This window comes from Dasypus novemcinctus, chromosome 21, assembly GCF_030445035.2.
Source record: "Dasypus novemcinctus isolate mDasNov1 chromosome 21, mDasNov1.1.hap2, whole genome shotgun sequence".
Classification (NCBI taxonomy): Eukaryota; Metazoa; Chordata; class Mammalia; order Cingulata; family Dasypodidae; genus Dasypus; species Dasypus novemcinctus.
The window spans coordinates 47,709,861-47,723,272 of record NC_080693.1 but is presented as its reverse complement, the minus strand read 5'-3'; the positions used below and the strand labels follow the sequence as shown (position 1 = coordinate 47,723,272).

Sequence of the window (13,412 nt, the reverse complement as noted above, 5' to 3'; positions counted from 1 at the left end):
ACAAGCAACAATTTACAAAGCCTTTTTTGCTTGCCTACTTATTCACTTCAGTGTAGACTGTGCGGTGAGCCCTGCTGGGTATTAGGGACACAGAAAGGAATAACAACGGCCTTGCCGGCAAGGAGAATCCACTTCACAATCTCTTCAAGGAGAGATAAGCATTTTAGGCTCCCACCAACCTGAAGGAGGTCTGTATCGCTGCGGGCTCCTTTTACAAAAGGAAACCTGAGCCAGCTGAACCTGAATCTCCGCTGTCCTGACTCCCCTCCCGGGCTCTCTCCCCCACCCAGCAGCAACCTGACCTTTTACTATTGGTAGTAAAGGCTAACTGGAATCACTGCGAATTTTGCCACCAGCAGAGGGTGAGCCCCCTTGAAGGCAGGCATTTCAGGCCTGGTGTGGGCCCTTCTCTTCTTGTTAAAGACAGAGCAACTCAATCTTTAATATGCATATGAATCTCCTGGGGGTCTGGTTAAAATGCAGATTCTGACTCAATGGTGCTGGGCGGGGCTGAAACTGAATTGCTAACCAGTTTCCAGGTCGTGCCAATCCTGTTAGTCTGCAGAGAGGGTAACCACTCTACTGAGTTTGTCCGGGACTGTCCGTTGTAGCATGGGAAATTGCATTTTGGGAAAGTGCTCGGCCGAGGAGAAAGCGGGATGGTTGATCACCCATCCACAGACCACGCCTTGCATAGCAAGGTCGGAGCAAGGCAGGCTTGTGCTGAGTGTGTACCGAGCTTCACAGCTCCTCACCCCAGAGTGCCTGGAATCATCCCCTTGATATGATCAAGAATTGTGACTGGATGGAAATGAGAACTGACTTCAGGCAGAGTAGATGCTGGTTTTGGGGTTCCTGAAGTTGTATAATTTAATGACTGTTTCAAGGCAGAGAAAAAATGTTTTGAAAAAAGTCTGTTTTGAAATTTTTGCAAAACATGACCATGTGAAGGAGTAAATTCCCTGTTTCCTTCTGGGAAAATGGTGTTTGGCTTCTCAGTGGGGAGTTGGGGAGGGAGCGGTGGTGGGGGTGGAGAGGTGAATGTCACTTCTGCAGGATGACCACCAGGTGGCAGTAGATTCACACAGCCCTTTTTGCCACCCCACCCAACCCCCAGAAATTTCCAACTTCCTCCAGCTGGCCCAGCCAGCTAATCCAACAAATTAATCTATGCTGTGATCATGGGCAAAAGGAGTTCATGTTCTCTCTCTGGAGTCAGCAACTTGAGTTCAAAGCCAGGTACTACCACTGACTGAGGGTGATGATGGATAAACACCTTAAGAGATCAGGTGCCTGATCTGTGAAATGGGAGTAATGTTACTGATTTCATATAATTGCTGTGGCGATGATGTAAAATAATGTATGCAAAGCATCCAGAAGACTGCCTAGCATACAGTAAGCACTCATTAAACAGCTGCTAGCATCTTCATCATCTCACACTTTGTCTTCTGCCTTCTTCAGACCAAATTCTTCTCCTTCTTTCCTGCCCTACCCCAACCATCAGGTGCTTCAACTCTGGGTCCCACAAGAGAACAGAAGGAGCATGGTGATAACCAGCCCAGTTCTTCTGGGCACAGTGTTTTCCAGAACTATGATCTCCTTTCAAGCTGGGACTGAGCTCTGCGGCCACCAAAGCATATGGAGGGTAAGGGGCACTGGCCAGACCAGACTCCAGATAGTGTAGCTCAGCACCTTTGCAGGGAGATAAATCTGCTAAGTATCACAATGTGACTGCCAGGAGCCTTTTATATGAGGGTAACTGACTGGTGTGGTCCAGCCTGTGCCCCCTATAACACACTGTTCCACCGGAAGTCAGGTCCCCTCATCAGGCAGGAGTTTCATCTTCATCACTCTGATTGGACCCAGCAATCTTTTCTTTCTTCTCCCTGTCTCTCTGGTTACAATATCCTTCAGTCCTCATAGGCAAAATGATGGGTGGGTCTCCAGCTTTGCTGAATATTAAAATCACCAAGGCCAAATCCCAAACCAATTAACTGAGAATGTCTAGGCAGTTGGGATCCAGGATCAGAAATGATGGACAGCGAGTTCGAAAACTAGTGTTCTAGAGTAGTATTTCTCAAGCTTTAATGTACATACAAGTCATGTGGGGAGCTTGTAAAAATATACTCACTGATTCAGTAGGTCTGGGATAGAGCCCAAGATTCTGTTTCTAACTCCCAGATTCTGTGATTCTACTCCCAGAGGATACGATGCTGCTGGTCCACAGACTAAACTTTGAGTAGCTAGGGGGTAGAGTTGCAGTTCTAAGAGTAAAAACATCAGTATCATTTGGAGAACTTGTTAAATTCACCTGAATTTCAGATAACAGTAGTTTTGAATGGGCCCGGGTAATATGCATTTCTAACAAGCTCCCAGGTGATGCCAATGCTGGTACACAGACAACGATCTAAGGGGCAAAGGTGTAGACAATGGCGCATGGGTTTTGGAATCGGGTATCTCTGGACCCCTTGGTCTGGCTTTGCACCTTGCTAGCTCTATGATCTTGATGAGGTACTTAACCTCTATGAATTGTGATACCATTATCTGTAAACTGGCCATTATTGGGCAAGATTAATTGGGCTAATATGCAGCACCAAACAGGCTAACTAATGCACTGTTCTCAAACTTGACTGCAAATTTAAATTACTTGATGTCAGGGTCCATCCCCAAAAGTACTGATTTAATTGGTCTGGGGTACCAAGCATCAGGATTTTTAAAAGTTGCTCAGCTAATTTTACCGTGTAGCCAGTACTGAGTGCAGGCCTAGTACTGAGGCTCTCAAACTTTCGTGTGCATCAGAATCACAGACTGCTGCCCTATCGCTACAGTTTCTGATTCAGTAGAGCTAAGCGTGTGCATTTCTAACAAGTTCCCAGGTGGGAACCAGATATTACACTAGTCCGTTGCTATCAGTAAATAATGTCAGAGCCAGGGTCAGAGTATAACCTTCATTTGCCCAGTTCCATAGAGAACACATCTGGGGCACTACCTGCTGTCCCAGGTATGCCATTTTATAAGCTTGCTTGGTCTGATTAGACGTAGGGGAATCTCTTTGGCCAAGGTTCCAGAGGAACAGTTGTTGTTTGTCCAGGAGAAGAGTCAGGCCACTGACCTCAAATATGACACCAGGGGAAAAAGAGACAGCCTCGGCCTGCATGACCCAGAGCCCAGAAACAAGTTGTGTGGGCAGAAGCCACAAGGAGGCCTCTGGGCCTCACACAAGGAAGAACTTTTTGAGAGTTGCCCTTTCAAAAGCTGCCTGTCTGGAAAGGGCATTGGCTGCCTCTTCTGGCAGAGAGTTTCCAGGCGTGGGTGGCAGTCCAGCTGGGCTGGGGAGCAGGGGAAATAGGCCGTGTTTGAACTAGAGGACCTCAGCGGTCCCTTTGAAGACTGAGACTGCACATCCCGGCAAGGCCTTCTTTTGCACTGTTAAGCGAGAAGCCTTCTCTCTATTTAGGGAGGTGACCATCTGGATCTTTCGCAATATACTGGATTTCTTGATGGTGCTTCTTTTGCCTGTCAGCAAGTGAGCTGCTTTTCCAGAGCAAACAGGAAGGCGACAGTGCCGAGCAAAGTCAGCGGGTCACCAAGGTTAAGGTGAGGGCAGCAGGTGTCACCTCGTGAGTGCATGGGGAGAGAGCCGAGTCCTGTGGGCCTCAGATTCGCTGTAGGTGAATGGACACAAGTGAGGCAGGCAGCCCATGCAAGTGACACGGAGTTCAGAGCGCCAAACCCTGCCGGGACGGATATGGGGGCGGGGGTGTGTCCACAGCACGCCACGGTCACATCAGAGCACCAAGAGAACACCAAGTCTTTATTAGAGGAATTCCTATGAAACAGCTCCAAGAAAAAACCCACACATAGGAGAAAAAACTAACATAGCAACACACACAGACGTGGGGCTGGGGTTTACCCCACCATGCGCCCCATCCTGACGCGGGGAAGGGGCAGGACACAGCCCCGAGGCCCCTCCTCTGGCCCTCGGGATCAGAACCCTCCAGAGCTCGGGCTGGAGGCTGCGGGGAGCTCCTTGCTGGGGCGGTGAGGGTCCTCTCTGCGGGAGCAGCGAAAGGCTGGCGGCTCCCCTCCCGGGCCGGCCCCGCGCAGCGCCCCGACTCCGTGCGCACTTCCTAACTTGGGTCCGCTCGGCCGCTGCGCGTCCGTCCCGGCCCCGCCTGCGTCCGCGCTGTGGCATCGCAGAGCCCGGGGGATGGGAAGCCCGGCCGTGCGAGTCGAGCTGGGGCCCTCACCGGGAACCTGGGTGGGAGCCGGCGGAACCAAGTGCCACCTCGGTATTGCCTCCGCCGCTGGCCCAGGGCGCCCGCCACGCCCTCATCATCTCGGGGTGACTTGCGGCAGGCGGGCTCAAGGATTCGCTCCCAACCTCCCAACCTCGCGCGGGGTGGCGGGGTGGGCAGGGCTGGTTCCACTTTCCGCTGCCCCCATGGTTCGTGCGCAGTCTTCCCGGGTCTCAGCAGGGGTCAGCGCATGGCCATTTCGAGGTGACGGTGACACGCAAGAGAGACTGAGGCAGCTCCCCCCTCCTCCCGCTGGCAGTGGTAGGTGCCGTGTGAGCGTTCTGAGAATGAGTTTTCCTCCTCAGACAATGTTGTCACTCTTCGCAAGGGCCACCCCTAAGCCCTCCTGCCCTGGCCAAACCCCCCACCTCACCCCCAGCTGACAAGCTGCTTTCCCTTCACTTCAGGGGGGGTCACTGCAGAAGCCAGCACTGCCTGCGCTAAAAGGGCCGAGAACTTCCAGGCCAAGCGGGGAGTCACAGCCCCTAGGAGCCCCCACTGTTGTGAGACTCCAGGGTCCCACTCAGACTGGCTTTTGTCTTCTTCCAGGCTAAAGACTACAGCTGCCCAGCCAGTGTCCTCTAGCCTGCTGGGTGGAGGGGAGGCCGCTGGGACCCACGCCACCCTCCAATAGAGGCCACCCAGCAGACAGGAGCCCTCTGCGGTGACCCTGCGCTCCTCCGAGGCGCCTGGGTGCCTGCCCAGGGCGCTCCCCCAGGAGCTCCGTGCAGGGGTTATGCGGACGCCTGACAGCCCCACGAGCAAGGCTGGGCGCAGGAGGCCACAGGAAGAAGGGGTACAAAGTGGCCAGAAGGGGGCTGGGGGACTGGGTGGGAATCAGGCAGGGTCCGTGGCATTGCAGGGGAGATGGGGAGGGGAGGAAGGCAGGAGCGCCCCCCTCAGGCCAAGGAGCCTCTTTTAGGGTCCGTCAGCCCTTTCTTATACTCCATTCGCCGGTTTTCTGTTATTTTTTTTCTTTCTTTTTTCAAGAAGAGAGACCTTGTTCCTGCGTTTCCACTCATTACCCAGAGAATAACCTGGCTACAAAGGAGGCTGTGATTGGCTGGCACCTTTGGAGGGCCCCGGGACCTTCCTCCAATCACAGCCCAGAACTCCAAAGTTCTAAGCCCCAGTGGAACGTGGTGGTGGCAGTGGCTGGCTGGGCTGGACTGTGGCCGGAGAATCCTTGGTCCTCCATCCTCAAGCACCATCTGTCCGGCTGCAGCTGGGCCCTTCAGCTGGGGGCCGCTTTTGTTCTCCGGCTATCCCCACCAGATCAGATCACCTCTGGTGAGGGTTGAGCTGCTGGCACCTGTGGGGGGAGAGAGGCATGGGAAGTCTTTTTCAAAGGGGTCCAGTGGCCTTTCGTGGTCGCTGGTTCCTGAAGAGTCGGTCTGGGGCAGAAGCTACCAAAGACAGGAGGCTTCTCCTTTCTCCAGGGACTCCATGTCAGCCTCAAAACTCTGGGGTCATCCCACTCATCCAAATTCCTAGAAGCATTCCAACTTGCAGAATGGAAGGGACACTGGCAGACAGAGGTGAAGTGTGTGTCGGGGTGGGTGGGGGGAATTCCAGGTGGGAGAAACTGTATGACAAGGGCGTAGCAGTAAATTGCCTGGTCCTTTCCAGGACATGGTAGTGCCTCTAATAAGCTAGACCACCAGGACCTCTAGGGGCAAAAGAGTAAATTGGGGCCAGAAATTGGTAAGCCCTAGATACCAGGTGAACAGTTCCTGGAAGAACCTAGGACAAACCATTCAAAGAATAAAGGAGACACAGAACCGAAGTGGTGCTTTGGTGATGGGTGTACAGAGACCATGAAGAGACTGGCAGCTATTAACTAGGGGACGGGAGTCTACTAGGATAGTGATGGAAGAAATGAGGAAGAGAAATGAAATGGGGAAGTCAGGAAGAGAGACTTGTCTGGTTTCACTGAGTTAGTTTCCAAGGCTGGAATGACACTCATGGGGGCAGTTGGGGATCTGGAGCAGATCTGGAGGAGTGACAGATGACGATTCAGATTTGGGAGCCAACTGCATGGAAGTATTGGTGCTGTAAAAGAGGGCGGGGGTGCTGCCAGGGAGAGTGGGAAGTGTGAAGACTTCAGAGGGGTCAAGGAAGAGCAATGGGACAGCTGGCATTTAGGGAATGGAGGCAGGCAACAGGAGCTGGGAAAGCATGTGGAGAATAAACAGCAGAGAAGGGGGGGAGGACAGGATTCAAGGTCACAGGAGCCAAGGAGGGAAGCCTGAGGAAAGACAAGGACACCACGCGCAGAAGAGAGCACCAGGAGGCTGCAGGATAGGGGAAGGTCCAGTTAGGAGGGCACAGGGGCAGTGGGAGGAGCTGCCACCTGCAGTAGGTGGAGGGGGAAGCAGCCTTTTCATATGTTGGATGATGAAGGAAAATATTGAGACTTGGCTATGACTTGGTTTTTAAGTCACGGACTTGAGGAAGGAGCTGGGAAGGGAAAAGCTGTTAAGACTCCAGAGAGAAATAAATGATGAGCAAGATCCCAGTGAAGGGAGGAGGCGGGGGATTTGTGCAGGACATATATTCCCTGGGGACCAGGAGGAAGGAGAAGGGGCAGGAGATGACAGCAACACGGAGTGGGAGTGGGAGCGTTCTGCCTGGCTGGCTTTATTGGGGCAAGTGGGTGCGGCTCTGTGGCTGGAAAGGAGTCAACCAGAGGCCACGTGAAGGCTTGCAGCCCAGGCAGAGGTGAGAAGATGCTTGTATTTACTTGTTCCTGGCTGTGTCCTCCGTGCCTTGGTTCATCTCGCCTATACCACAAACATCCAAGAGCAGCAAGCATTTCTCCACCGTCTGAAACAGGGCCATACCTGCCAGTGTCAGCTCGAGAAAGCCTCACAGATGCTGATCCCTGGCCTTGGGAAGCAGCTGGGGGGAGGGCAGGGGCTGGGAGAAGGACAGGTGCAACCAAGTCCTGAGGAGGCGTTGGCGTTCCCTGGTTCTGTCCCAGAGGGATGCACAGGAAGAGAGAAGGGAAAGCGGCCTGGCGTCTGGGGCTCCAGCCAGAAACGGTGCTGCCTCACGAGGGGCAGTTTCCTCCTCTGGCCCCGGTAGATCCAGACCTTCAACACAAGCAAGGAACTGGAAAGAGTTTGGCGTCTGCACAACCAGGCGGAGGCCACCTCATTTTTTTCTTGTACCTTTGGTGCGTGTGTGTCCTGGACTGTCTTCTCAATGGGCTCTGAACTATTCAAGGCCAACAAGCCGTTTTTTTTTTTTCCTTCCCTATTCCAGCATCTGTTATAAGCAAGTGTGCGATTATCTTTTGCCAAATGAATAACAAATTTTTTAAACTTCAAAGATTAGTTCTTCTATAAAAGCCCGTGTCCCCTGCTGGCCACACATCAGTGAGAGAAGAGACCCAGGGCCTTCAGTGTCCAGCTGTCTGAGCCCATTATCTCTGGACTCCTGGAAGATACCTGAGACGTGGGCATGGTGGGCCCTGGCCTCGGGCAGGCCCTGGGAAGCAGTGACACAGCGTCTCACCTCCTACTGTCCTTCTCTTACGACTTCCTCCACCTTAGGCACCTCTTGCCGCCTTCCCCGGAAATCATCATCTGAAAAGCAGAGAGAGGCTGCCTCATTCCCCCACCCTGCATATCCCCCAGACTGGACAAGAGAGTTGGCCCAACTCTCCCCACCCGATTTGCTTGATCCCAAGCATGGCAACTTGCAGGTGAGCCAGGAGGCCGGGCACAGTGGAGGTCAGGACCTCTGGGGCTTGCTTGGCTCCACCACTGAGCTCGGAGACCTCGGACAAGTTCTTTCCCTCCTTTGTGCCTCAGTTTCCTCATCTGAAAAATGGGATATTGGACTATCCAGATGCCTTCCGAGGCCCTTGTGGGCCTTATTCCTGGATGTCTCCTGATCACTGAAGGGCCAGCCCCTCTGCTCTGTGGGGTGAGCGTCAGGGTTCTCCTCTCGGTTCTCAAGTTGAGGACGCTCCTGTACCTTCACACCCCAGAGAATATTCCCCAGAAACAGCCCCTTGCACTTTGCTACAGGTGGAGAGCCGTGGGGAGTGCCCTGGGACCCTCTCAGGGCCTTGAGGAAGGAAGGGAGATTATCCACTTCTCCAGATCACCTGCCTAGCAACCCTGGGTGTGTCCCCCAGGCTGGCGCACCCCTCCCCCACAGGCTGGTTCCACCCCCTTACCCCACCCCTGCGGAACACCCAGGGCCGCTGAGCCCCCCACCCTCCCTGCCTTACCACAAGCATGGCCCTCTATGTCATCGAGGAGATTGGCTGTTGACACGGCAGCCCCCAGCCTGCCGGGCCATTCAGGAAAACTGCCCCAGAGATGACTGGGAATTGCCCCTTCAACCTTTCTGCCCCCTGCCCCAGGCTCGGGAGGCTGCCCCCCTCTCTCCATCCTGCCCTCTAGGCTTAGCACCCAAGGCCAGACAGATGGCTTTTCCTGGGCTGAGCAGACAGGCCCTGACTTCTCACCCGAATTCTGTCTTGGGGGACGGAGAAGCCACTTTCTCCCTGCTCCCCTTTTGCTGTTTGGCTTCTAATATCCTGGGTCCTGTTTGACAAGCATGGATGGGGCTTAGGGTAAACATAGAAAACCTTATTCCTACATAAGGACCTGAAAGCAAGGGGCAGGGCCAGTGTGCCTGGAATCAGGAGGTGGGAGGGTGCATGGGTCAGTTCAACCAGAGAACTGGGGACAGGGCTTACTGATTTTGATAGAAGAAACAGTTTTTCTCCCTTGAGGCAGATTATCCCAGGCAATGGATAAAGAAGAAGACAAGCTATGGGAGAAGGTCAGAGCCAGGGAGGGAAGATAAGAGTCACTGCCTGGCTCATGTCCCCTCGTGTTTGAGCCTGGCACCGGGAAATGGAGGTGGTGGGGCTGTGGCGTGGTTCATGGTGTGGATCCCGGTGACACTCGTGGGGCAGGACGCAGGCAGAGGGCCACAGCCTCGGGCAGTCCAGTGCCCTTAGGGCCCATGGTCCCTCACTCAGCCCCACGCTGGAAAGGATATGACTGATGCTTCAACAAGTGTTTCCTCTTTGACTTCCTCATCTTGGTCTTTTCTGAGAAGGCCCGGGCAAGTTCAAACAGCTTCCTCCGGGTGGCTGGGGACAGAAAGACCGTGAGCCGTCCTTGGCAGCCAGAGATCCAAGTGGCTGCACCCCAGGTCCGGGAGGAGACGGCAACAGGATTGGGCCACCAGGGCAGGGGCAGGAGGGCAGGGCAGAGCGGGAGCCCAAGGTGGCGGGGAGAGAGCAGGAATCACGGATGCGGGCCAGACAGGGCGTCGTGGGGGCATGAGGCTGCCATCCCATCTCGGCCTCCAGGGGCAGCACAGGCCACCACAAGCAGGGCCCAGGGACAGCAGCCTGAGATCCGGGTATTCCTTCCCAAGTAATGACAGAGAGAGACGCATCTTGGTTATCTCTCCCGCCGCCCCCGCCACTGCCTCGCCCCCGCTACCTCCCTGCCCCTCCCCTAGCCACCGTCAGAGCTGGTTCTAGGATTTCTATGACTAATCCAAGATTTTCCCTGCAATGGAGCCTGAAAGGATTGCAGCCTCCTTCTCACACAGTTGTCCGTGTGTGGTGGAGTGGTGGATGTGGGACAGTGGGTGCAAGGGATGTCCAAGGCTGGCAGGGCTTTGTGGGCAGAGGTCACCCCCCAGTACAAAGTGAGCCTAGCGAGGGCCTCCCATACACACCCGGGCAGCCCTCCTCAAGCCACAGAGGAGATGAACATGAAAATCGGGGTGGGGGCATGTTCAGCACATTCTTTTTCTGCAGACAGCTGGCTCAAGAGGATTTAAAACTTAATCTGTCTCCAGATTCAGCTAGAGGGAAGCGAGGCAAGGAAGTCGGAGGGAGCCAGTCTGCCATTAAAATGTCATTGAGGATCACCAAGAGTCGGCTGTGTTAAAAATCCTGGGTGGCTCCCTCCTTCCCAGGAGGCCGCAGGGCCTGTCTTAGAACTGGGGACGGGGACATGGGGCTGGACTCACATTTTCCCATGTGTTTCAACTTGTCCCTGAATAAGGCATCTTCAGACACAGCAGGGTTGGCTTCACCGGTTCCTGGAAGGGGGAGACACCCGCTGAGGGTGGGGGCCCTTTGGGTCCCTGCAGGCCGGCCAGAGAGGACACTCAGCCAGCAGCGCCAGGGCAGAGGCTCAGGGCTGACCCACGGTGACTGTCTCAGCCCTGCCCTTCCACTTAGGAAGGAAGCAAAAGCAGGCTTCTTCACTAACCAGGAGGGCACTTAAAGCAGGAGGAAACGCGGGTTTCTAGGAGCACTGTCTTCCCAGTCCCAGCCTCCCATTCCTCTGCGTCAGTGGGGACGGCCTAAGGTCGCTGAAAGTGCTAGTGGCTCTCACCCGCTCCGCTTCTCTGCCCCACTCCGCGAACAGTGAAAAGTCATGCTGGTAGCTTGAAACCAGCTATGGTGGGAGTATTTACACATGAAATCACTAGGTGCTCCCTGCTCCCTGCCTGCCCCTGCACCCGCCCTGCCTCCCACATGGCTGAGAGGGTGCAGGGACTAAGGCAGGCATCCGCCAGTAGTGACGCGCTTCTCCCTCCTTCCAGCCCAGACCCTTCCCAGACGCCCTCCCAGTTTCTGGCTTGTCAAAAGATGAACGGCTTGCTTCACTCAACATAAGGTTCTCAAGATTCATCCACATTATCCCATATGTTTGTACCATATTCCTTCTTAGAGCTGAGTAGTATTCCATGGTATGTAGAACTATTGTGAGTTTAGCAATTGAAGAAATTGTATCACTGATGTAGAGAAAGTGGCCACAGTAGTTGCTGAGGGCAGGGAGAGGGAAGAAGAGAGGTGATATGCGGGCATTTTCAGGACTTAGAATTGTCCTAAATGATATTGCAGGGTCAGATGCTGGACATTATATATCCTGCCATAACCCACTGAATGGACTGGGGGAGAGTGTGAACTACGATGTAAACTATTACCCACGTGGTGCAGCAGGGCTCCCAAACGTATTCACCAAATGCAACGAATGTGCCACAATGATGAAAGAGGTTGTTGATGTGGGAGGAGTGGGTGGGGTGGGTGTGGGGTATATGGGAACCTCGTATATTTTTTAATGTAACATTTTTTGTTATCTACATATCTTGTTTAAAAAAGACAAAAAATAAATTAGAAAAGAAGTAAAATGAGTTACAAAAAAAAAAAAAGATGAACAGGAACTAGAATCAGGCCTCTCACTGCCCTTCTATATGGACCCCCTGCTCTCCTCCCTGCAACTCGGCTAATCCAGAGTCACCTTGCTAGCTAAGTCCCCTTTGAGTCATTCTGATCCATCTCAGCAGCCCCGGCATCTCTGGCTAATTCAGGATCAAGGACAGGAGGCTTTGCTAGACGCTTGCCTGGGGGGGCCTAAGCGCCCAACCTGTTGCTTAGGGATCAGTTCCATGGGATTTTCTCTCTTGGAGCTGTGTAAGCTGCACTCCCCATCCCTCTGTTTCCCCACTCCCATCCTACTGCACATCAACACCCAGTGCAGGAGAAGCTGCTAAGTCTTTCTCTGAGGCAGGCAGCTTGGGAGTGGGGACTGCCAGAGTCCAGATGGCAAGTGCGGAGCCGGTGCCTCCTGGGCCCCCCTGCCTCGTGTCCCATGTCCCCGGCTCCGGCTCCACCTCCAGGCTGTGTACCCCAAGAGCACTGCTGCCCATGCCCTGGCCTTCACTCAGCTGGCTGGGTCTACTGGAGGGCACTGGACCTCTTCTGATGCAATTCTTGCCTCTTACCACCGCAGATATGAAGCTTAAATTCTCTTCCTCTAACACCCAGGGCAGGGCCTGGCACGTGGCAGACATTCCCCAGCTTCTTGGTGAATGAGTGAACGAAGCCTTCCCAGATTAAGCCTGCCCTTCTTCCCTCCCTGGCTTCGCTGGTTGCTCTACCTGTTTCTTGCACCTGTGTCTCCTGCACTCCTGTACGTCTCCGAGTTGTTCCCGCCTGTCCCCCCCTACATCATGGGACATTCTATGGTGAGTGTGTCCCCTTCTCACCCATGCTGCAGGCACCTCTGGGAATTCAGCCACCCAGCAGCCGCTGCACTGGCAAGAACTTGGGGCTGCTGAGTGGAGGCGCAGACTCTCCACGGTGGTTGTGGAGGTGGGGGCAGAAGCTTCCCCTCCAGCCTACCAAGAGGGCCCAGACCCCCACCCTCGTCTGCTCTTTCCTCATCCTACCCATACAACCCGAATATGCAAAGGGAAGCTGAGGTGGGAGCCTTGGGCCCTGCAGGGTGCACTGGGAGCCTGTGCTAAAGGCAGCCTCACCTTGGGCCGGAGAGGGGAAGCCAAAGTCGTTTCCGACAGCAGCACTGCTGGACTTGGATTTCTGGGACTCGTATTTCAATCGATCTGGAAAAGGACCACGTTCTGGTCAGGGAAGTCAGTTCCTTGGCTCCCAGGAGCGCACCAGACTGAGACCCAGGAGGCTGTGCGAGGGCGAACCCCTGGAATCACACACGGGCACAAATGCACACACAAAGCGTGTGTGCACAACTACTGGCTCGCAAAGAACCAGCATTCTCTCCTGACAAACATCCAGAATGGTGGAATGCCAGCACTGGAGGGCCCCTGAGAGATGCTGTAGTCCAGCTCCATGAAAACCTTCACGAGGGAAGGCGCCGAGGCCCCAGCACCTTGCTGCAGAGCTGAGAGCAGAGGTGGGCCTCCTCCCTCCCAGCGCTCCCTCTGCACACCTGCCCCAGCCCCCTGCTGTCAGTTACACACACACACACATGCACTCACGCACTCTCCCATCAGGACCCTTGCCTCCCCTCATTTCCGACACTCCTAAAGGAAGCAGTGTACCTTGGCTCAAGGGCTCTGGACACACCTCCCACTGCCCTCTCGCTGTACCCCACCCCAAACCCAGTCCCCCAAAAACACAGAACCCAAAGGGAAAAGGCAGCCAAGGCCAGAGAGCATGGTCCCCAGTGCAAGGGCAACCCAAACACCAAAAATCTCAAGAGCCCCTGCTCTAACATCTTCCACCCAGGAATTCCCCCTATCTCTGTTCCCAGAGCTCCAAAATACATCATGTCTGCCCCTTGATAGAGGAAGGGCAGC

At 54.5% G+C, this 13,412-nt stretch overlaps 1 protein-coding gene across 3 annotated transcripts in view; it reads right to left on the bottom strand.

Annotated features, from left to right (window-relative positions):
- Nucleotides 1-3,794: 3,794 nt before the first annotated feature.
- CUEDC1 (CUE domain containing 1) overlaps nt 3,795-13,412 on the bottom strand; it is a 78,862-nt gene continuing 69,244 nt past the window's right edge. The window contains exons 6-11 of one of the 3 annotated variants that reach the window (XR_009182417.2): nt 12,615-12,698; nt 10,314-10,430; nt 9,324-9,417; nt 8,542-8,600; nt 7,751-7,888; nt 3,795-5,610 (exon numbers count right to left, since the gene is read on the bottom strand). Coding sequence is in view for 2 of the 3 variants with exons in the window: in XM_058283914.2 (XP_058139897.1) it covers nt 7,821-7,888; nt 8,542-8,600; nt 9,324-9,417; nt 10,314-10,430; nt 12,615-12,698 (422 nt within the window). In the remaining variant the exon portion in view is untranslated. The remainder of the gene's footprint in view (nt 5,611-7,750; nt 7,889-8,541; nt 8,601-9,323; nt 9,418-10,313; nt 10,431-12,614; nt 12,699-13,412) is intronic. The other 2 variants (XM_058283914.2, XM_058283915.2) reach the window with 2 other exon arrangements.